The sequence below is a fragment of the Tenrec ecaudatus genome, chromosome 8 (assembly GCF_050624435.1).
Source record: "Tenrec ecaudatus isolate mTenEca1 chromosome 8, mTenEca1.hap1, whole genome shotgun sequence".
NCBI lineage: Eukaryota > Metazoa > Chordata > Mammalia > Afrosoricida > Tenrecidae > Tenrec > Tenrec ecaudatus.
The window spans coordinates 144,263,265-144,286,688 of NC_134537.1; the positions used below are offsets into that span (position 1 = coordinate 144,263,265).

At 42.8% G+C, this 23,424-nt stretch overlaps 1 protein-coding gene across 7 annotated transcripts in view; it reads left to right on the top strand.

Annotated features, from left to right (window-relative positions):
- Positions 1–23,424, top strand: part of DTNB (dystrobrevin beta) — a 313,250-nt gene that overhangs the window by 65,626 nt on the left and 224,200 nt on the right. For all 7 annotated transcript variants that reach the window (XM_075557010.1, XM_075557012.1, XM_075557015.1 and 4 more), the window contains exons 5-6: positions 9,051–9,136; positions 18,513–18,667. In XM_075557010.1, the coding sequence (XP_075413125.1) occupies positions 9,051–9,136; positions 18,513–18,667 (241 nt within the window). The remainder of the gene's footprint in view (positions 1–9,050; positions 9,137–18,512; positions 18,668–23,424) is intronic.

Consider the following 23,424-nt stretch of genomic DNA (forward strand, 5'->3'; position numbering starts at 1 on the left):
TTCTTTATGCCAAGTTGTACATAAGTAACTGTCTTTAACATCAAGGTTTTTACAGGTTCCATTTGTTATTGTTTTATCTTTTTATTTATTGTAATACAAGGGTAAATAAAACCTTTCATAGTGGAAGCTGGAAGCCCAAAGTTGCAAAATGAGGGTACAGTTAGTTCATAATTAAGACCTTGAGCCCACTCCCCCTCCTCAGGAAGCAGAGTTATACACTTATATGCAGATTCTTAAACAAAAAAGCTCACTAAACATCATTCCCATATTGCTCCTGTCTGTAAATTCATTTCCTTCACATTTACTGTGATCGTTACTTTCAGATACCTCAACTTTTACCTGCATTTCAAGCACCCCCAACTTTACTTTCGTGTTCCCCTTTTTCTGTTGGAGTGTGCTGGCATTTAGATGCATGACCTGAACAGCCCCAATGTCACCCCGCCTTGTATTTGTCCACACAGGGCAGAGGAGAGAGGAGTCTCCTGGTTGCACAGGAGACTGTGTGCAGTGGTTACTGTGTAGCAGCTGGGGTAGAAGAAGTGGCTAGTTGGGGAGTTAAGGAGCCACAGGTTGTTGGGAGTTTGTTGCTAGGTGCCACCGAGGTTGTTCTGACTTGTGGTGACCTCATTTTAACAGACTGACATACTGCCCAGCCCAGCCCAGCACTGTCCTCACAATCATCGCTGTGATTGAACCCACATCACTCATAGCTGGTATTTATTTTCGGGGTGTGTGTGCTATTGCATCCTGTACCTGTAAGTAGCCATGGTCTGTTGTCAGAGGGAATTCACTGGAGGCTTAATCTGCATGTATTTCCCCTTCACAACTTCAAAATGGGTCAAAAGATAATTGTAACCTAACAACACCTGTCATAATAGACGGTTTTACTCTGAAAACAAGACTATTCATAGCCCTCAACTGTGGTCAGAGGGAATTCACCCGCTCCTTCATCCATGTGTAGACCATGGGAATGGACTGTGGGCTTCCGCTGTAAGAAGTCAGCCACTTGTACTGAGATGAACATCATCGTTCTTAGCTTGGAAGACAGACAGAGACCAGGTTTAACCCACTCACCTTATCAGTGAGGAGGCTGAAGCCCAGAAGAGAGACGTGACCCACTCAGGATCCCACAGCTTGGTAAGAGGAGGAATGAGACTACAGCCTTTTATCATCTTTCGGGTCTGGCACTGAACTCACCCTGATGACTCCATTTTCAGTCAAACAATGGGCTGTTCTCTCAGAGGAACAATAACTAACATGTGTGACCTATGAACTCCTCACACGTGAAAGATGAAAAGGGCAGCCTTTTCCCAAGGACAGAGTTCAGAAAGATTGGGAGAGAAAGTGACATGGAAACAGGAAACAGGAGGAAGTGAGATAAATAGTGTTACATTGAGGGGACAAGATGCGTGTGAATTGTTGAATGTAAAACCGATGATCTCTGTAAACTCTTACCCAGTGATCTTTATTTTTGACAGTGTTCAACTTTTTTGGATATATACTTGGTATAGTCTATGTTCTGATTACTAATGGAGAAAAATCCCTTTTAAGTTGGAATGGACTTGAGGACAGTGGTCAGCAAAGGGTCAGCTTGAACTTGTAAGGAACATTTGATAGCTCTTAATGGAGTCAGCCCCTCGCTTGGTGCCGACCGATGATATTGGATTTTTGCATCCTGTCTTTCTTTCCACGGATGTAGTCAGTTTGATTCTTCTGGATTCCATCTGTTGAGATCCTTATATATTGTTGAAAAATACATTTCTGATGAATAGTTTGTTGGTCTTGCAAAATTCTGTCATGCGATCTCCAACATGGCTTTTGTGTCACCAGAGCCATATTTTCTGATGACTGATCTTTCTTCGTTTCCACTTTTTGCGTTCCCACTGCCAACAATTATCCATGCATCTTAATTTTTAAGTTTGATCAATTTTCCAACTGCAGAAGTTGGTAAAACATTTCAATTTCTTCATCTTTGGCGTTCATGTTTGGTGCGTACATTTGAATATCCGTATCATTTCTTTTAGGCCTGTGACTATTATCCCATCACTGACAGTGCTGCCCTTCAGGGATCGATCTAAAAGCCCTCTCTGATGACGAGTGAGATGCCATTTCTCTTCAGTTGGTCATTCCTGTCATGGTAGACCATATAATTGTCCATCCAGAATGTTCAGTTCTAGTTCATTTGGGATCACTAATGTCTAGAATATCAGTCTTTATTTTTGACAGTTTTTAAAAACTCTTTTAGATTTATACTTTGTACATCCTGTGTTCTAATAAAAAGCAACTTTTTCTCATTTTGAGTCAAGCCACACCAGCAAATGAATGTCTTGACAGCTTTACCCCATGTACACCATAGGTCCCCAAACTTACTAGGCCCACTGCTCCCTTTTCAGGAAAGAAAATTACTCAAGGTCTCTCTGGTAATTAAAAACCTTTGTACTATAACCCATAGTCCAGGACAGCGTGTAGGCCTCTGCTTTTGGAGGCCCCCTGGATCATTCTTACACCCTCCCAGGCGGCGGTACCTTCATCAAAGTAGACTCTACTTTCACTAGACAGCTCCTCCTGTTAAATACCGTCCAGCCTCAGGGGCTCATCTCTGGCACCGAGCAACTGCTGCTGCTATTCTTCGGGTGTTCATTGACTGTATTTTTCAGAGTTAGATTCTCAGTCTCTTTCCCAGTCTTCCCAGCTCTGTGGAAATCTGCCTATCATGAGTGAGCCTGCTGGTATTTGAAATATTGGTAATGTAGCTTCCAGCTCACAGCAGCATGTAAGTCACACAGTCTGACACCTAACTGACAGTGGTGGGTTGTTTGTTTTTTAAAGTGATAAAAAATATTAAAAGTAAAATATACTCAAGTGTTAAATATTCTACTTACATCATACGTTACTGTATTTAGTCAGTCCCCGGAGACAGAGTGAGTAACTTAGGACATTTAAAGAAACACTCGAGTATTGCTTTAACTTGTGTGTCCCTTATTGTTAAAGAAGGTCAGTGCTTTCAATGCCACAGCTACGACACCTCGCTGAAGCAATTCTACTTTGAACATGAAGTTACCCTGAGCCTCGTCGGCTTGACAGCAACGAGTCTCGTTTGGGTTTGCATGTGTGTACAACATATGCAAAGGAAGAACGACAAATGAGTACCAAGCACATAGAAAACACTGACCTCAAGTAACGATAAGGGACACACAGTTAAAGCAATACTCTCGGTGGCTTCAAGATGCCAACCTTTACACCACTCTGCCTGTGTTTCTTTTTTCATCAAGCTGTCTTAGTTTGGTGGCTCTTTATTCTAGTTATTCCTTTGAGTGACTCGGGAAGCCTTAAAGAATGAAAGATGCTCAGACCCATACCTTACGCCAAATAATCAGAATCCTTAAGGTTGGAGCCTGGGTCTTGGTGTTTTTATTCTTTTAACTCATTTGTTATGGAAACCTTTGCACTTTGAAATTTATACTTTTTAGGTGTCTTAACCTATAGGAACAATATTTTTTCTTGCCTAGTAATGATACCCTAATTTTCTTAGGATTTTTAGGGTTTGTTTAATGTACTTTTTTATACTTACATTTTTAGAGCAGCTTTTTATTTACTGAAGCATTACTCAAAAAATACATTAAGTTCCCCACAGTCTGTACTCTCCCGTCTCCCCTGCACATAATTTCCCCTAATACCAAGATCTGACACTGTGGTGCATTGCTATCTAGGACAAGCCAGCATTGCTCAAGGAACCCTGGGTTATGAATTGGGCTGCTACCCCCAAGGTCAGCAACTCTGAATCACCAGCTGCTCCTCGGGAGAAAGATGAAGCTTTCTACTCCTGTAAAGATTTCCAGTCTTGAAATCCCCCAGGGACAATTGTCCTCCGCCCCACAGGGTCGCTATGAGTTAGAATCGAGCCAATGGCAGTGAGATTGGGTTTTGGTAATATTGCTACAGTCATTCACTGAAGACATTGGGGTTTACTCTGTGCTGCCCGGTTCTCTGGGTTTTCACAAACATATAAAGCCATCTGTCTCCTATCTCAGTCACGCACCACCATTGTATGAATTCACAAATGCCCTGGCTCCCACCAGTTGCCCCCAAACCTCTGGAGACCACCGGTTTTCCTCACTGCCTTTCCCAGAATGTCAGAGAGAATGGACTTCTGCGACTTAGCATTTAAGATTCCCTCAGCTTTTGGCAATCAGTGGCTTCATTTTTCAACAGTATTTCATGAGAAATCTACAATACCTTTCTCTTTATGTAAAATAAAAGTTTATTCTAATGAAAGCTGCCATGTCAGCAGTTTGAAATCCCCAGCTGCTCCTCGGGCGAGTGACACGACTTTCCACTCACGTGTGGAGCTACAGCCTCGGAAACCCACAGGAATGGTTCTGTCCTGTCCGATGGGGTCACTCTGAGTCGGAAAATTTATTTATGTTTCTTGAGAAAAAACAGAAAACAAAGTATCATTTACTGACTTGCTATAAAGCAAATATTCCCACAAGTGCTGTACCCACCAAATCAAACCCCCTGCCCGTGAGTCCATTTCTGTTCATGCTGTTAGGTGCCATCGACTGGGTTCGTTCCCATAGAAACACTGCCCGTTTCTGTGCCATTCTCACAGTTGTTCTTGTGTCGGAGCCCAGTGTTGCAGCCACCGTGTTAGGTAATTTTACCTTTCTCCTTTTTTTTTTTTTTGTGTGGCCCTTCTACTTAACCAAGCATGATGTCCTTTTCCAGGGATGAGTCTCTCCTGATAGTATGAGCAATCTTTTTTTAAAAAAAAAATCATTTTATTGGGGACTCTTACAGCTCTTATTGCAACCAGTATGAGCAATCTTATATAGGGTTTCTGAGACTGTAAATTTGTATAGGAGCAGACAGCTTCATCCGCCTCCCAAAGAACAGCTGGTGGGGTTTGAACTGCTGGCCTGGCAGTTAGCAGCCAGAACTGTGGAGCCACCGGGCTCCTTCCTCAGGTACTCTGGGGTTAAGAACTAGAATGCTGTCTGCACACCCCAGTCCCCCTGCATGCCCTTTCCCTCCCCCAAATCTAATCAACGTCCGGATGTTTCTGGAAATCTCGTCTAATGTTCGGTTTTAACTTCCCTTTCCCTGCTCAGTTCTCTGCATGTTCTTGTATTGTGAAATCCGTGTTCACAAACACACTTTGAGCAGGTTTGGTCTGGCTCTGCAGCCAGGGTTGGCTCTTTTGCGTTTTGAGCACTTCCTCTTTACTCCTGCTCTGCCGAGTCACCGCAATGCTTTCAACTCTCAGTCTTTGGATGGCAGGAACTGATTTCTTTTGTTGATTCATCTTTCTGGGCCCGTGACTTCAGGTCGGAAGTTTTATTCATGAGTAGTTAGTTGCAGGTAAGAAAAACCAACTGGCTCATTTATTCCAAGGATGGGAAACCTAGGGAAGTTTGGGGAAAGAACGCTGAAAGAACACCTTGGCAAGAATAAAGCCCCGAGGCATATCATAACGAAGACGCCTCTCGGCACCACTGATGCTGGGCTCCGATTGCTGCCAGGAGAATCGGTCTCTGCTGTTTCTGGAACGGATGGAGCCACTCCTACAGCTGCCAGCCTCACCAGACATACTCTCTGGAGTGCGTATTTCTAGAAGTGAATACTTTTAATGAAGTCTAGGGTGGTCAGTCTTCCTCATGGAACTTGGGTCATGCGCCCAAAACCTAGGTGGAAAGGAGATGAGAAAGCATTTTTTTTTTTCAACATTCACTTTCTTTTTTTTTTAAAATTATTTATTTATTTGTTTTTTTTTAATTAAAAAACATTTTATTAGGGGCTCATACAACTCTTATCACAATCCATATATATACATACATCGATTGTATAAAACACATCTGTACATTCTTTGCCCTAATCATTTTCTTTTTTTTTTTAAATTTTTTAAAAAAAATTTAACAATTTATTAGGGGCTCATACAATTCTTATCACAGTTCATACATATACATACATCAATTGTATAAAGCACATCTGTACAGTCCCTGCCCTAATCATTTTTTTTCTCCTCTTTTCTTTTTTTACATTTTATTAGGGACCCATACAACTCTTATCACCATCCATACATATACATACATCAATTGTATAAAACACATCCATACATTCCCTGCCCCAATCATTCTCAAAGCATTTGCTCTCCACTTAAGCCCCTTGCATCAGGTCCTCTTTATTTTTTCCCCTCCCTCCCCTTTTCCCCCTCCCTCATGTGCCCTTGGTAATTTATACCTTGTTATTTTGTCATATCTTGCCCTATCCGGAGTCTCCCTTCCCCCCTTCTCTGCTGTCCCTCTCCCAGGGAAGAGGTCACATGTGGATCCTTGTAATCAGTTCCCCCCTTCCAACCCACTCACCCTCCACTCTCCCAGCATCGCCCCTCACACCCTTGGTCCTGAAGGTATCATCCACCCTGGATTCCCTGTACCTCCAGCCCTCATATGTACCAGTGTACAGCCTCTTCCCTATCCAGTCCTGCAAGATAGAATTCGGATCATGGTAGTTGGGGGGAGGAAGCATCCAGGATCTGGGGGAAAGCTATGTTCTTCATCGGTACTACCTCGCACCCTAATTAACCCATCTCCTCTCCTAAACCCCTCTATGAGGGGATCTCCATTGGCCGACACTTGGGCCTTGGGTCTCCACTCTGCACTTCCCCCTTCATTTAATATGGTATATATATACATATACACATATATACACACACTTATATCGTTGTTGTTTTTTTTTGCATGATGCCTTATACCTGATCCCTTGGCACCTCGTGATCGCACTGGCCGGTGTGCTTCTTCCATGTGGGCTTTTTTGCTTCTGAGCTAGATGGCCGCTTGTTCACCTTCAAGCCTTTAAGACCCCAGACACTATCTCTTTTGATAGCCAGGCACCATCAGCTGAGAAAGCATTTTTAACCCCCTCTTCTAACATTAGCAGCGAGGAGTGAACTTGAATTATAAAGTTGTTGTTGGTCGATGCTGTTGAATCACTGACTAATGGTGAACTCATGTACTATGGAGCAAAATGCCCTTTGCCGTCCTCTTGATCACAGGTATGTTCATGTCCATCGTCTGCCATCTGGGTCAGTCATCTCACCGAGGGTCTCCCTCGCCTTGCTGACCTTCAGCTTCACCAAGCACAACGTCCTTTTCCAATGGTTGATTCTCTTGATGGCATGACAAAAGCAGGCAAGTTAGACAACGCTCTCTTGTGTTCCAGAAGGTCTTCATAAGCAGCCTCCCAGGCCTTTCTCCCGAGTCTGTGTTAGTCCGGAAGTTCGCCGGAACCTGCCCTCCACAGGTGACCCTGCTGCTATATATGGAACACTGGTGCTATATTTCACAGCCTAATAGCAACACCCAAGCCACTCCAGACAAGTGGTGGGGATGATATAGTAGGGTGTGCGTAAATGTACACTGGCATTTGGATGGCTGATGACTAAACAAAAGGGAAATATCCACTGTAAAGGTTCTGTATGTCTTAGGAATTCATTCCCTGTAACATAGCAGATACCGTGTTGCTCCAGGCATGGAGCATTATCTGTATTTCTGAAGACCAGATATAGTTCATAAGCTCACCCTATCTAATTTTAGCTTGACCCAGGGTTTCCTGGGTAATCTTTTTTGTTTGTTTGTTATTTCTATTAGCTGTTCTTTTTTTAAAATCATTTTATTAGGGGCTTATACAACTCTTATCACAATCCATATATACATCAATTGTGTAAAGCACATTTGTACATTCATTGCCCTCTCCTGGGTAATGTTAACAATAAATGTAATGGGCTCTTATTGTAACAACCATTGCTATTTTCTGGTCATGTGCTCCCTAAGAACCTTCTGGCAGCTGAGTCCATGTGCCTTTTCCCCAGGATTGGGCTTGCTCTACACGAAGAAGGCCTGAGAAATGGGAAACACTCTGCTAGGACCCTGAGTGAATTAAGGAAGATGACATTCCCTCTTCCAAATGAAGATGATAGAGTTCTTGTTATTTCACCCCACGTGACAGTGAAACCCCATGAGCACAATGTGTGGCCATTACACAAACGGTTATAGACAACAGCTAACTAAAAACCCTGTCCCTGAAGTTTCGTTTCTGCTGCGAAACCAGGCCCCAGAGGAGTAGATAGAACAGATCCTGTTTGGGCCCTGGGCCCTGGGCGATCCTGTCTTGATTCTGTTGGAGGTATGCAATGTTTCTTTGGGTAATTCTTTTATGTTCGTCTACCTCTTATCCTTCCTGCTCCTAAAAAAATACCAATTTTACTACCCCCTCCCTTCCCTTCACGTTTCTCACGATGATAACATGGGAAGATCTGAGACAGATGTATTTGAACTCTTGATAATAAACTCATGACAGTATGAAACTCTCAAACATGAATGTATTATAAGATCTTTATAGCAGCGCATATCTGTTGGTTTAGTGCACATTGGTAAACCGTAGTTAAGAGTATCCAGATCTGAGAGCACATTTCTGAATTCCTGTTCAAACAAGGTGGTGCCTCAGTTGGGTTTTTCTAAGCCGCCATTTTGAATACCTGAAAACATCTCAGCCATGGATCTCATAGGTTTGGTTGATTGGAAATTTACTCCTGGCAAATTTGGCTTCTGTTCACATAACCAGTAGAAATTAATGTCTACAGTTCATTTCCAGGTAGTTTGCATGCGGATGGCGGATGACCAAAAATGGATGTTAACTGTAAAGGTTCTGTATTAGTCATAGGGGAGTTCTTGTGTTCTGACATGATTGGTGATCTTTATACCTAAAAAAGCCACACACACAACAACCACAAAACAGAAACCCAAATTCACTGCCATTGAGTCTCCTCCCACGCATAGCAACCCATTTGAGGCACAGGATATTTCTGGAGGGCCAGCCACTTGGTAGCATTTGTCCCCGAGCGTGACATAAAGCTTTTGCTCTGCGAGGGACAAGTGTGGCAAAGGGGTGACATCATCTCAGGGTGGGATTTAACTCATGGACATTTAACAGTGTGTGATTGTTTTTGTGGTTCCAGGTAGCAATGATTTCTAATGTCGTTTATTTTGCAGTGAGGGCCAGGGCAAGTTGACGGTTTTCTCCGTGAAGGCTATGTTAGCAACCATGTGTGGTGGGAAAATGCTGGACAAATTGAGATGTAAGTATCTTCTTCTTCTTGGAAATATTTTACTTACAATTTAGGACTTTTAAGCAGTTTTAAAGCATGTTTTCAGAATTTTGGATGACAATAAGTTGAGTCTGTGTGTGTTTACTACCACCTCTTCCTCCCTTGGTAGCTGCTGGCCTGGACTATGGAAACTATGCCCCCTACTGGTCAGATGTGTGTGTGCTTCAAAGCAAGAAAACGGAAACGTTTCAGAATACTGTTGATTATTTAATGTGACATGAAAACTTCCTTTTTAATTTTTTAAAAAATTACTAAAAATTATACTTATAGATTGTTTTAGTTTGAAAATACTTTGATTATGTTTACCATGTTTGATAAAGTTTAGACTTACCAATTCCATTCTTTATCACGTGGTATTTGCTATGTTTAAAGTGTTCCTTGGTACTTGAGAGCCGCCAAGCTCAGTTATTTAGAAACTGATTTATTTCTTTTTAAATTCTCTTTGCAACTTTATCCCCCTTCCTATTGGCAACTAAACACATGCATAACATTGGTCATTTGAACATTTTACTGCTCACTAGAACACGCGAGATGAGATAACCAAGTCTCCAACCAGACCTATGGTTGTCAAGTTCATCCGGACACAGAGCAACCCTAGAGGGTAGAGTAGACCTGCCCCACAGATTTCTTTGGTTGTTATTGTTATGAAAGCCGACTGACTGCTTCATTGTTCAGACAGCCAGCCTTTTGGCTAGCAGCTAAGAACTTAGCCAGCGCTCCACCAGGGCTTCTTAGATGAAGTAAAGGACAGGAAATTCACGACTATTACACGTTGCTGAGTGTGGCTTCTGTTTAGCCATGCACTAGGTAGTTCTTAACTGACCTGTTGGTGTAGTGGTTACACCTTGGTCTGCTAGCTGGAGGATCAGCGGTTCGAAACCACTAGTAGTTCCTTGGGGAAAAGATGAGGTTTTCTACTCTTGTCAAGAGTTACAGTCTGGGAAACCCACAAGGGGAATTCTACCGTAACTTACAAGGTCTCTAAGACTAGGAAATGACTTAGTGATCATGAATTTGTCTTTTTGTTTGTTTATTTATGATGAGCCAAGCACTGCGAGGTTTTTACATATATTGCCTCACCATGTCCTTACTATGCCTTTGCATAGCAATTGATATTTTCTCCCTGTCATAGAATCTGTGACATGGATGATTCAACTGAGGTCTCTAACTTGGGCTGACTTCAAGCTCTGTTGTAGGCTACTTCGTTTTACTTCACTAGTACTGTAATGAGAGACACACATGCACCTACAGTCAGGTGTGCAAACTATAATCATCTGCGTACACTGTGAGCACTGCGTGACAGAGCTCATTTCATTAAACACAGTGCAGAATGTGTGACTAAATGTGTACACACATGCATTTAAGGGCGTAGTTGTGGGGTTTTCACAAGGGAGAAAGCCAACTTTTTATTTTTTTTAAAGCTGGAAACACCTAATGGGGAATATGCATGTCTTCTTTCAGAGGTGTAGAAACATAAAGAGAATTCCTGGGGAAATTAATCAGGGATCAGGGAGGGAATTTACTCCCTATTACCAGGAGGCTTTAAGGCTGTCTTTAGAGGACTAGTTTAATTTTTTGTGAGTGATAAATTTATTAAAAGGTATCCAATCATTTACTTTTTTTGAAAACTCTATGCATATATAATCATAGTAGCTTAGATGCCATTTTCTAATGCTTCATTTAGAATTAGCAATAATTATTTTTAGTGTTCTTAGTCGCATAGATAAGTTATCTGCAAATATTTAAGTTAGTGTTTAAACCAGTATTCAAGATGAAAGGAACTGTGTCTTCAATTTTGGGGTTTATTAGCATCCTTATTACTTAAAAAAATAAATATTTTTTTATTTGAATATGAGCTTATTAAATGATAGTTTCTTCTTTACAGAAATAGAAAACCTTATTTTTTTCCTAAGGAGCGACTAGTGGTTTTGAACTGCTGACCTTGCAGTTAGCAGCCCAGCTCATAATTACTCTGCCACCAGGCCTTCCAAATGATAGTTTCTTCTTTTGTACATCTGTGCATGTTTTGGTGTGTTGGTTTTACTGTTTGGATCTATTTATCTGACGTAGTAACGAAGTATAGATAAAAGTGTTAATGACGGGGGGCTAGTTATTTTACTAAGGCGTTCTGGTGGTGGACTGGTCAAGCTCCAGCCTGTTCACTAGAACATTGGTGGTTAGAAACTACCCAGTCACTTCTCGACAGAAAGACCCAGCGATCTCGCAAAGACCTCAGCCAAAAAAACCCTCTGAAGCAGTTCTGCCTTTTTGCATGGGGCTGCTGTGGGTTAGAATCTGCTCGAGAGCACCTTCTACCAGCAACAGTCACTCCCATGTTTACGCTAACCTAGGTCCGTGTAGATTGGCCTCTGTGTGTGTGTGTATGCATGCACACCCACATTTATGCACTAAGTCTCTGGTCCTGAATGTTTCTACCGTTAGTGGATACAAGTTAATAGCTTACTAATTTTTCATTTATGGATACATTGGGTGGCAACAGAAAACTTGACTAAATGTGACTTTTGCACCTTTATTTTGCACTGGAATTTGTTGTTCTCGTGTCGAAGTAGGTTCAAAGGCTGGTACCGTAGTTAAAGAGAATCTTTCAGGACGCTGTGCACTTGTATTCCTGATCTGCCGGGTGGCTTTCTTCCTCTGTGTTTTTGGAGGATTGCTGTCCCCTCCCCCTCCCCCACGCCAGCCCTCAGGCCTCACTCATTGCAGGGAGAAAGAAAAGAAAGAGGTGTCTCCTCCACTCTCCAGAGTAGGGTGTGACAAGGGAAGTCATTTTTTAAAGCTGAGCGCATTGCATTGCCATTCGACACACAATCAGGGTTCCGTTAGAGGATGAAAGATAACAGATGAGTCAGCACCCTGGCCGTGTCAGGCACTGCCCTTGTTGACGGTTTCACTCAGATTTAATGGTTGGTTATTTTCCACCTTAAAAGAATAATAAAGCTACCTTGCAAGTCTGGATAGAGCAGAGGATGTACACTGGTTCAGACGGGAACTGGAAACACAGGGAATCCAGGGCGGATGATCCCTTCAGGACCAGGGGTGTGAGTGGCAATACTGGGAGGGTAAAGGAGGGTGGGTTGGAAAGGGGGAACTGATTACAAGGATCTACATGTGACCTCCTCCCTTGGGGATGGACAGCAGAAAAGTGGGTGAGGGGAGACGTTGGACAGGGCAAGATATGAGAAAATAATTTATAAATTATCAAGGATTCATAAAGGAAGGGGGAGCAGGGAGGGAGGGGAAAATGAGGAGCTGATGCCAGGGGCTTAAGTAGAGAGCAAATGTTTTGAGAAGGATGAGGGCAATGAATGTACAAATGTGCTTGACACAATGGATGTATGTATTGTGATAAGAGTTGTATGGGGCCCCAATAAAACCATTAAAAATAAATAAATAAGTTAAAAAAGTGGGGGGGGAGAATAATAAAGAAACTAAGAGGGGGAGGGCGGAGTGGAGACCCAAAGCCCATCTGTTGACAATTAGACCCCCTTACAGAAGGGTCACAAGAAAGGGATGAGCCAGCCAGGGTTCAGTAGATCACTGATGAAATACACAACTTTCTTCTAGCTTTTTAATGCTTCTTCCCCACCACTGTCATGACCCCATTTCTACCTTACAAATCCAGCTAGACCAGAGCATGTACATGGGTACAAATAAGAGCTGGAAACACAGGGAACCCAGGACAGATAAACCCCTCAGGACCAATAATAAGAGTAGCAATACCAGGAGAGTAGGAGGAAGGTACGGGGAGAAAGGGGGAACCGATCACAATGATCAATGTATTAACAACCCCCCCTTCCTCACAGGGGGATGAGTAACAGAAAAGTGAGTGAAGGGAGATACCGGTTGGTGTAAGACGTGAAAAAAAGTATAATTTACAATTTATCAAGGGTTCATGAAGGAAGGAGGGGAAAAGAAAGAAAATGATGGCAACATAGGTATAAATGTGCTCAACACAGTAGATGCATGCATGGATTGTGATGAGAACTATAAGTAAAATGATTTAAAAACAAAACCTAAGAAAGACAACCCCCTTGCTGTCCGTGACGCTGTAGGACAGAGTTGAGCTGTTCCATAGGGCCCCTGAGGCTGTGGGTCTGTACAGAGCAACTGGGGAGGGCATTTGCCAGCTGACCTTTGAGTCAGCACCACCTAGGCCGCCTCTGCTATAAGACTAGCAGCCAGCTGTTTCAGAATTCTATCACGCGTATTCTTGCCTCCTTTGGAAACCATCCATTATTCACGCCTTGGCCAGCACCCTCAAAGCTCTGAATCTGCAGCCTTGAACTGTGATCCACTATTCTCGCTCTGACTGCCTGCAGGGTAATTCCACATTGTAAACCTGTTGAATTGTTCAAATACAGAAGCAGCAAACAGACTGCACGACAGCAAAAAACTGCCACACTCACTGCCATTGGGTTGATCCTGGCCTATCGCCTCCCTGTGGGACGGGATAGAGCCGCTCTGTGGGACGGGATAGAGCCGCCCTGTGGGACGGGATAGATTGAACTGGCCTGTGGGACGGGATAGAGCCGCCCCGTGGGTCCCCGAGACAGTCACTCTTCACAGGAGTAGCCTCCTGCCGCTGCCTTGTGGTGAGAGCCCAGCCTGTAACCCACTCCGCCACGGAGACAGTGGCTTTGTCCTCATTTGGTTTGCTTTGTTCAGAATCACCAGCGTTTTCCCAATCTCGAATAACCCTACTTTTTACTAGTTCCTTTATTTCCTAATTTAGTGTGCCAGCAATTAGAATTCTCGCATGGAAATGCCCTGGATTTGCTATTGACCTCCTGCCCCTGTAACTGTTACTGCAGGAACCCTAACTCTTGCTGCCTGTTGTGCATTATTTATAGAGCGTCTAGCTGGTACCTCCAACTCCATTCTTCTTTAATTCACCCCGTGGTTCATCAGTAATTAATCTTCCGGGGGCTCCATTTCCTTAATATTTTTTAACTTGCCTGAGAGCCTTTAGTGAGATTTTAGAATAAATCCTCAAAATTTTCCATTTCATAGAGTTCTCTCTTACCAGATACTTTCCTTACTCAGTTTTTATTTTGTTTCTTAGTTTAAATGATCAGTCAGAATATTCTCAGTGACCTGTGCTGCTAGTAACTTCAGTGACCAATAACTGCCCCTACCATATGCAAGGTGTAAAGGCCTGCCCTTACAGACTTGTATCTTACTCTTAGCCATTTGGGTCAAAACCTGCTTTCGCTTGGGTCAAAACCCTCATTATTTCAAATCTTATATTTCAAAGCTTAGCTTCTTCTAAAGTCTTTTCTTTTATGCCTTTGTTGACAAATCTTGCTTGTGTGTTTTATTTCTATTCAAAACGATATTTTGAAGGTATGTATGGCGCAATGGGATTTACTTTGGAAATCTGACGGGTACAGGTTTAATTTTTTTTTCATTATATACTTTATTTTTTTAAAATTCATTTTATTGGGGGCTCGTACAATTCTTATCACAATTACATACAGCCATTTGTGTCAAGAACATATGTGCATTTGTTGCCGTCATTGTTCTCAAAACATTTGCCTTCTACTTGAGCCCTTAATATCTGCTGCTCATTTTGCCCCTCCCTCTCCAGTCCCCCTACCTCATGAACCCTTCATCGTTCATAAATTATGATTATTTTGTCATATATTACACTGTCCGATGTCTCCCCCCATCTTCTTCTCTGCTGTCCCTCCCCCAGGGAGGAGGCTATACATAGATTCTTGTAATCAGTTCCCCCTTTCTACCCCACATTCTCTACACCCTCCAGGCATCTCCATTCTCACCACTGGTCTTGGAGGAGTCCTCCATACTGGAATCCCTGTGTTTCCAGTTGCTGTCTGTACCAGTGTACATCCTCTGGTCTAGCCAGATTTGTAAGGTAGAATTGAGATCATGATAGTGGGGGGAGGAAGTATTTAAGAACTAGAGGAAAGTTATATGTTTCATCAGGTTTAAATCTTGATGTGACTACTTAGTACCCTTCTTATCTTAAGTTAATCTTTCTAAGCTACACTTTCCATATTTAAAACTTTTAGATAATGACAAACACACTCTTCTGAGACCAAAACGAAATAATGTATGTAATGCTTGGCCGCACTTGGTGTTGGAAAGGACCCCTGGTGGCCCAATAAGCACACATTGAGGTGCCAACCACAAGGCCAGTCATTCAAATCCACTAGTTGTTCTTCATGGGAAAGATGAGGCAATGTATTCGTGTAATACTCTATCCCCTAGGGTCACTATGAGTCAAAAAGGACTTGATGGCATTGTGTATGTATGCATGTATATATATATGTGTGTGTGTATACATATATATGTTTACAAAAGCTAAAACTCAGAATAATAGTGTCTGAAACAAAGTTCTAGTTTATTCTTCTCATACACAAAAGAAGTCTGAAGCGGGGCTTTAAACTGTGTCCTTCCTGAGTCTGCCATGGCCAATGAAGCAAAACCAGGATAGACCCAGTGTGAAACTCTAGGTGAACTAGAATCGGAAAACTTAGTTATCGCCCTGCTAGAAGCTTAATCTCCCCCTTAGAAAACAAGGGCAGCATGCTTAACATGACCAGAAGACTTGCAAACAGCAGTCTTCAACCCTAAGATGATCGCCATCTGTGCCCCCCGTGAATGTGTGTCACCATTCACAGCCCTGCAGCATACTCATTTCTCATCAGTCTGCTTAGATCCCCAAGGTTGGTTGTTGGCATTATGTAAAAATGGAGGATGACCACATCAGATCACAAAAGGGAAGACGATTGCTTACCTGCCAAATGGCATCATGGCCTAACTGCTAAATCCCAGAATCATTACCCAACGAAGTTGACATGCACCCTTACCATCACAGCCAGTGTTACTCTGATACCTTGGTGCTTTGCACTGTGAGCTGTATGTCATCAATATGCAAAACAGTTGGATCGATTATTTTTCACTACAGTTATTTGAATACAGTGAAATGTCAGTATCATTGATAAAGTGAGCAGTAGGTATAATCTAATGCTCCACTTCAGGCTCCTTAAAGGGATCGAGTCTTTTAAAAAAAAAAATCAAGTTTCTGCATAGTGGTTACATGTTATCTGTTAATCACAAGGTCAGAAGTTCAAAACCACCAGCCATTCGGGAAGAAAGATGAGGTTTTCTACTCTAAGTCTCCCATTCCAGGGCTTCAACCCATGATTTTTCTCTGTTCCAACTATTGTTCTGGTTCACCCACATCACAATTCGTTTTAAAATCTGGGTCTGTTCTGATTTTGCTTTGTCAGTCATAACAGGTAGTTTAAACAGATTCAAGTATTCATGCTCGTTAAAGACTCAGGCTTTCTCTATTCTTCTGCAACCAATCTACTGCATGACTGACGCACGATGACCACATGGTCCAAGGTGGCTGCTGGAGCTCCAGCAACAGAAAGAGAGAGTAAAGGAAAAGGGGCCTGCCTTTCAGTCTCATCACTTTTGTGTAACTAGCTTTCCTGGAGCTCCTAATAGCTTTTCTACTGAGAGTCCTACTGGCCAGAATTTGACCGCCTGGCTCCACCTTGTTAAATGAAGGCTGGGTAAGTTACTACGCCAGATCAAACCAGTGCTCTCCTCCTCAGGGAGGAAAGGAAAAGGCATACTGGGTGGGCTAGCAGCAGGCTTGGTCAGAGTGATAGCTTAACAAATCCCCCAGGTCTCGATTCTTTCTGTTGTCCATAGTCGCCTCAGCTCTGACCTCTTCTTTGCTTCATTTTCATGTATGTGTTTATTGATTTCACATTTCTATTAGCTTTTTATTGTTTTTTTTCCTCCTGCATAGGAATTTAATACTTTCCCTTCCATTACAATCTAACAGCTGTTCTGAATTTATTGAGGATTTTGAAAAATCTTTGCTTAATTTCTTGTTTTTTAGTATCTGAAAAGCTACCTCATAGAGCTGATAATCTAACATTTTATTTTCCTTTAATTAAAGCATTTCTTAAAAGATGTTTTTCCACATCTCGGGCTTCAGGATAAATTCTTCAAAGTGAACCCAGAGCAATGCACATACGTACATTACAAGTATCTAGTACAAATGTACCTTTAATGATCCTGCTAGTATGTAGAGTAGGACTTTTCAAAACGCTGTGTTTGGAAAGGCCTCAGGAAATCGGTGATTTTTCCGTGCATGTGTTGGGACTCTTTCATTTTATAAATCTTAGTGGCACTTTTCTTCAGAAGGTTCTTAGGCTTCTGGATATTTTTCCTTTTCACCCCAAGCAGTGGATGGAATAGGAATAAATGGGTACCGGAAACTCCCTCTTTCCAAGAAACCAAAGACCAAACTCACTGCTATCAATGCCGACACACAGAGACCCGTAGGACAAGGAGAACTGCTGTGAGGTCCAGGACGACCTGTTTACGGGAGTAGAAAGCCGGCGGTCTACCTCAGGGTGGCTGGTGGCTTCGTACTGCTAACCTTGGGAATCCTGGGCCAATGTATAACCACGATGCCTTCAGAACTCCTTTCCAAGAGCACAAAGAAATACAGTACAAGAAAGACAAAGAAATAAATGTCTTCCCTTGCTGACTAAGCCAGATTTTATGTAAAGATAGGGGTTTGGTTTGTTGTAAGTGTCTTGGAATAGTTTATATGTGCTCTTGTCTTCCCTACTGTGGAACTTGCCAAATGGAACGTTTTACACACGGTGTTCTCGCCTCATGTATTCTGTCACATCAATATATGACTACACAAGGGTAATAATACCATTTCTTTCATACCCCCCATAACCAACCTACAAATATTTTCACTTACTCCACGATGCATATGTCTTATGAAAACAAATATTCAGATGCTAACCAAGAAGGGCAGGCTACTGCCAATTTCTGGGGACAAAGTCAGATATACATAAGTAAAATGAAAAATGAAAGCAGTTATTCACTCATAAAGAATGCATTAGCAAATGCACGTGAATGGGGGTGTGGTTTGACGTTTAAGTAGGGTGGTAAGGAAGTCACGTGTCAGAAGAGTGACTGTCATGTGTGTTTTTCTTCTGTGCATATTCAACTCACTAATCTCTTTGTCAGGAAGCTCAGTGGTTTGGAAATGGTTAGGTCTCAACTTCTCTGTCAAGTTGTTTTGGGCTCCTGATTGTTTGTCCTTTTCTTCCCAACTGGATGAGAAGATAGGACCAATGGACTGGACAGATAAACAGCAATGTTAATAATGAGACCAGTTCTAATAGTACCTGAAAATCCTAGTACCTTTATGATATTTTGAAACTGGTATAACAAATGACATAGAGCTGTTAATTTAAACAGACACCAAGAAACTGGTATTTCTGTGTTGTCTGACTTTCTGGTTTTGTTCTCATAGATGTTTTCTCCCAGATGTCAGATTCTAATGGCTTAATGATACTTAGCAAGTTTGACCAGTTTCTGAAGGAAGCTCTGAAGCTCCCCACAGCTGTCTTTGAAGGGCCATCTTTTGGGTACACTGAGCACTCCGTCCGCACCTGTTTCCCACAGCAGGTAAGGCCAGCGTTCCTGACTGTCGCACTGGGAGAGCGCTCGCTCCCCCCTCGACCCTTTACAACCCTTTACTCGATTTCACCACCAGGCTCCCAGTCTGGGAATAGAGGCTGGAGTTGGGGAGGAGCCAAAGGTGTCAAGTTGGGGGATGGGACAACGGAAAATAATGATGAGATGTGAAATATCTTACATTCCTGAAAATTTAAAGAAAAGTGCTGAAGATGTAGGACTTATCTTATTGCTCCTAGGCAGTATATCACTTTCCTGAGTGAGGTTTTAAAACTGTGAAATGCAGGGATTTTTTTAATCATGATATCTTTATTGTTATTTCCTGAGCACTGAAGACAAAGAATGCATACCGTGCTCAATTGCCAACAGGGCACCCCTGCATGGTGCACTACTGTTTCCACGTGAACGAGAGCGGGTTTGGTTTCCTGTTGTTTATCGTGGTCTTGACCTCAGGTTGGCCTGAGTGTGTTCCTGCGACTGTGCCCAGGAGAGTTGGGAGCAGAGTGGACGCTAGAGGGGGCCTCCCTGTATGTCCAGGCAGAAGTTGGCTAAATGGAGCTCATTTCTAAACTCACCTAGAACATTCTGGAAAGCCAGGAATTATTTTTTTTTAATGCACAAAATGGTGTAAAATCAAAAGGCAAAAGAGAAGTAAGAAATCCGATATTGATGGAGCCTGAAAGTATCTCCCTGTGAGATACTGGTAAATTACAGAGGAAGCATAGTAACTTGACAGTGGAGGGTCCTGCCAGATAGCACGTGAGGGTACAGATCGTGACCAGTAACGAGATATACTGAGTTCATGGCCCTCCTGGTGTGACGGCTCTGGAAGAACACGGTATCACTTCTGTGGTGCTCCTGTCCAAACGCAGAGCCAAGAACCTTAAAGGAAGGATGGCTACAACCTAACTGGCCTCAATGCTTCAACCACTACCTGAAAGATTGCCCTCAACCACTACCCGAAAGATTGGCAGTTCCCAGCCACCCAAAAGCACCTGGGAAGACAGCCCTGGTGATCTGCTTCTGTAAAGATCGCAGCCAAGAGAAACCCCACCAGACACAGCCCTGCTCTGCAGGCCCGACTGTCACCGTATCTCCACGAGTTGGAATCGATGCCAGGGCACCAGGTTTGATGGATGTGGCTGTTCTCTAAGTGATTCACGAAGGTCAGGGCCCGAAGGCAGTGTTCTCAATGCAAGGAGAGGTGAGAAAGGACGGCAGCTCATGGCCCGTATCTCGTTACACAGGGCCGTGAATGGGGTGTTGGTCGAGAGAATAGCCTTCTGTTACAGAATATTGATTTTGTTTTTGCTGCAGTGCAGTAATTAGGGAAGAGAAAGCCCTGATTTCTAGGAGATGCAGTCTCCTTAAATGTAAGGACTGAGGACCATCTCGCCTCCAGTGTTTGTGGTAGAAGAATATAGGTTCAGGGAGAGTGGGACCACTTTTGTAACTTTGTGACAATTTTTGAAGGCTGAAATGAAGATGAAGATTTAAGGTAAAAGTGAAAAAAGGAACCCAGCTGAAGGTTGGGCACTGAAAGAATTTTGTTGCCTCAGTTGACTTCACTTTGTGATACTTGATTCACAAAAGAACCGAAAACACCCCTTTTTACATTTAAAGTTAAGAATTTATATTTATCCAAATTCTGGCTTTCAAACAATATCTTAGTGTGTTTAGTCAGCTTTAGTACTGAACATTCATAATAATGCATTATTTTTAGCAACTTCTGAGGCAAGTTTTCTCAAATTTGTACCTGGCTTCAGCTGGGTGTTTCGCGCAAAGTAGCCTCATACACTATTAGCCTTTTAACCCCATGTAAGTGGCAACCTCAGTTTTTAGCACATTGAAAGCATCTGTGCTTGAATTTATTCTAATAGACCATAGTTCACCACCCGCCCCCCTCGGAAAGTGCATTTTAAATGTTACGCAGACGTTTAACCGTATCCCTGGTGACACAGTGGTTAGAGCACTCACCCGCAGGTTGATGGTTGAGCTCGCCAGCTCACTGAGAATTGACCCGTTTTCTCAGCTGCCAGAGATGACCGTTTGGTAACCCCATGGCAGCTCTGCTGGGCCCTGTAATGTTGATGAGTTGAAATCAATTCAGTGGCGGTATGCTTGGTTTAAACATACCTTGGTCCAGTTATGTGATGTGAGAATCCAATGCCTTCGAGGATCTAAAGGTGGTGACTGTGGTGAGGACACTCTGAATGGCTCTCTGATGTTCTTCATTCCAAGCTCCTCTGCTACTGCAGGACCACCACCTCTCTCAGGTGGTCTGACACCTGGGGCTCTATCAGATACACTAACATCATGATTTTTCTTCATCCAAGTGTTGGAATGCTACTGCAAAGTTAATTAGTATCCAAATGGTAATGAGGTGACATACAAAGACCTTTCAGTAAAGCCTATCTCATAGTACTTAGAAAGAGATTGTCATTAGTGAGATGCTAAACTTAAAGTCAACTTTGATCTGATAGCAATTTGAGGAATTCCTTGAGACCCCAGTATTAGAATAGAATGCTTAAAATGTTGAGTAGTATTTACATTTTTCTAGGCATTTATTCTAAGGATGCTGCCTAGGATTCTGGAGATTATTTTATAACATGGCTGTGAGGCCTTTGAACGGACCACCCACGTGCTGCTTTTCACTAGCTTCAGATGCTTGTAAACGAGACTGTGTGTTCATCTATAAGAACCCTTTTGAATATGTGTCATTGGGCTGCTAACTAGCTGCAAGGTCTACAGTTCAAAACCACCAACCATTCCTTCGGAGAAAGACAGGGCTTTCTACTCCCGTAAAGAGTTACAGTCTCGGAACCCCACAGGGGCGGTTCTGCTGAGTCCTATGGGGCTGCTGTGAGTCAGCATCCACTCGACGGCGGTGAGTTCAGTTTTATGCCAAATGTGGGGAAGCCAGAGAGGCATAGCTCAGTCTAGAGGAACTTCAGTTTCCTTAAGAACATGACCAAGTTAACAAAACCTAGCCTTGGAAGAAGTACTTTCTATTTCTGTAGGAAGTACTGACAGAGAGCGGTCAACAAGTGAGACTGATAAAGACATGCTTTCAAAATGCAGCAAGTGGTCAAGGGAGTGAGTTTGTAGTTTGTGTGCAAACGGCTTCTCTGCGGTATGCATTCCTCCCATGTGAAGGAGCAGAGTGCACACCCACCGGGCCGGGGCATGGTCTGGTGTCATGTGCAGATCCCCCGGCCTCTCCATCTCCCGGCAGAACAGAAAAGACATTAAAATCAGAGAGGAGAGGCTTGTTTGGGGGGGGGGAGGAGTTTTATTGACATATGGTTCACATATCAAACACTTCCATCACTCAGTGATATTAGTAAGAGTTGTACAGTCATCACCACAATCAGTCTAGAACATCGTCTTCCCTCTTACATTCATTATTAGCTCCTCATTTCCCACCACATCCCTCTCTCCCCCACTCCCCTGTAGTCCCAAGAAGCCCCTAGTCCAGTTACTTTCTCTATAGCTTCACCCCTCCAGGACTTCAGGATATGGTTCTTTGAAGAAAGGAGCTGAAAACCCTGCAGAAGACCCTTCCTTTAGTGAAGGAAGTAGCCGATTTCAAGGAGTCATGAACGGCTTCCCTTTCCAGTGTCAGGATGATAAAAGCATGGATCTGGTTGAAAGAAGTTATGACAACATTTTATCTCCCGCGTTAAAAAAAAAAAAGATTGATCAAGTAAGCTGTCCTCTGCATCTGATTTCAGTTTGGATGAGACTGGTCTGTCTTAGAAGTTATATGGCCTCAAGAATTCTTATGAAGAAGGGAAAAATGTGCTAAGAGAGAAGGCTGAGAGTTACCATCTGACAGTGTCCTTGGTGGAAATGCCTGTGAAGGTTGAATGCTGCCGTGTTAGCACTGTTATTGTTTTGGTAATTCTCTGCTTGGACAGCTGCAAAGGCTGCTAGTGGTTTGCTCTTGTGCTGTTTCTCTCCTATGTCTCATTATTTTTGATTCTGCAGTTTTGCACATTGCACCGTTTTCCAGACATGCATGTGTTATATTTTAGCAAGAATGCGTTTTGTAATGATATGCATTGAATTGCATATTTGTTTATTTTAAGGTAGTCTTAGTTCTCTATTACAAAAAAAAAACAAAAACATTTTTGCCTGCTCACCCGAACTAGCCCTAAATAAGAGAGACAGATTTTTGTAATGTGCCTGTTTTAGGAACAAAACAAAAATGAAAAGCATTTACAAATTAATTCACCAGAATACTTCTTCCGGAATAGCTAAAATCTAGTGACTTGGCGCCGAATAGTGAAGAAGTGGGGCAGCCCCAGCTCTCCCGCATTATCAGTGGGAGCAAAAATGGCAAGACCCTTTGATGGAGAACGTGGCAATTCCTTATAAACCTAAACAGACTCAGGACCGCAGCAATCCCACTTCCAGGTGTCTGCCTAAAATAAGGTCACAACATGACTTCCCCAAGAGTACTTCTCACAGCTCGTTTTCTGTCATAAATAAAATGCCGGGGTAAAAGGTACTCCAAGAGATAGCTGGTCTGGAATTTGTTTCACAGCAATGCGCTTTGGAGGGATGGTGAAGGCACACTCCCTGCCATCAAGTCAGTGCCAATCATGGTCACCCTCCTGGACAGGCTAGGACTGTTACAGGGTTTTCCAGACTGTCACTGTTCTCGTCAGGAGTGCCTGTGGTTTTGAACCACTGACCTTGCATTAAGGAGCCCAACTCATGAAGGCATACTGGAAACAAAATTA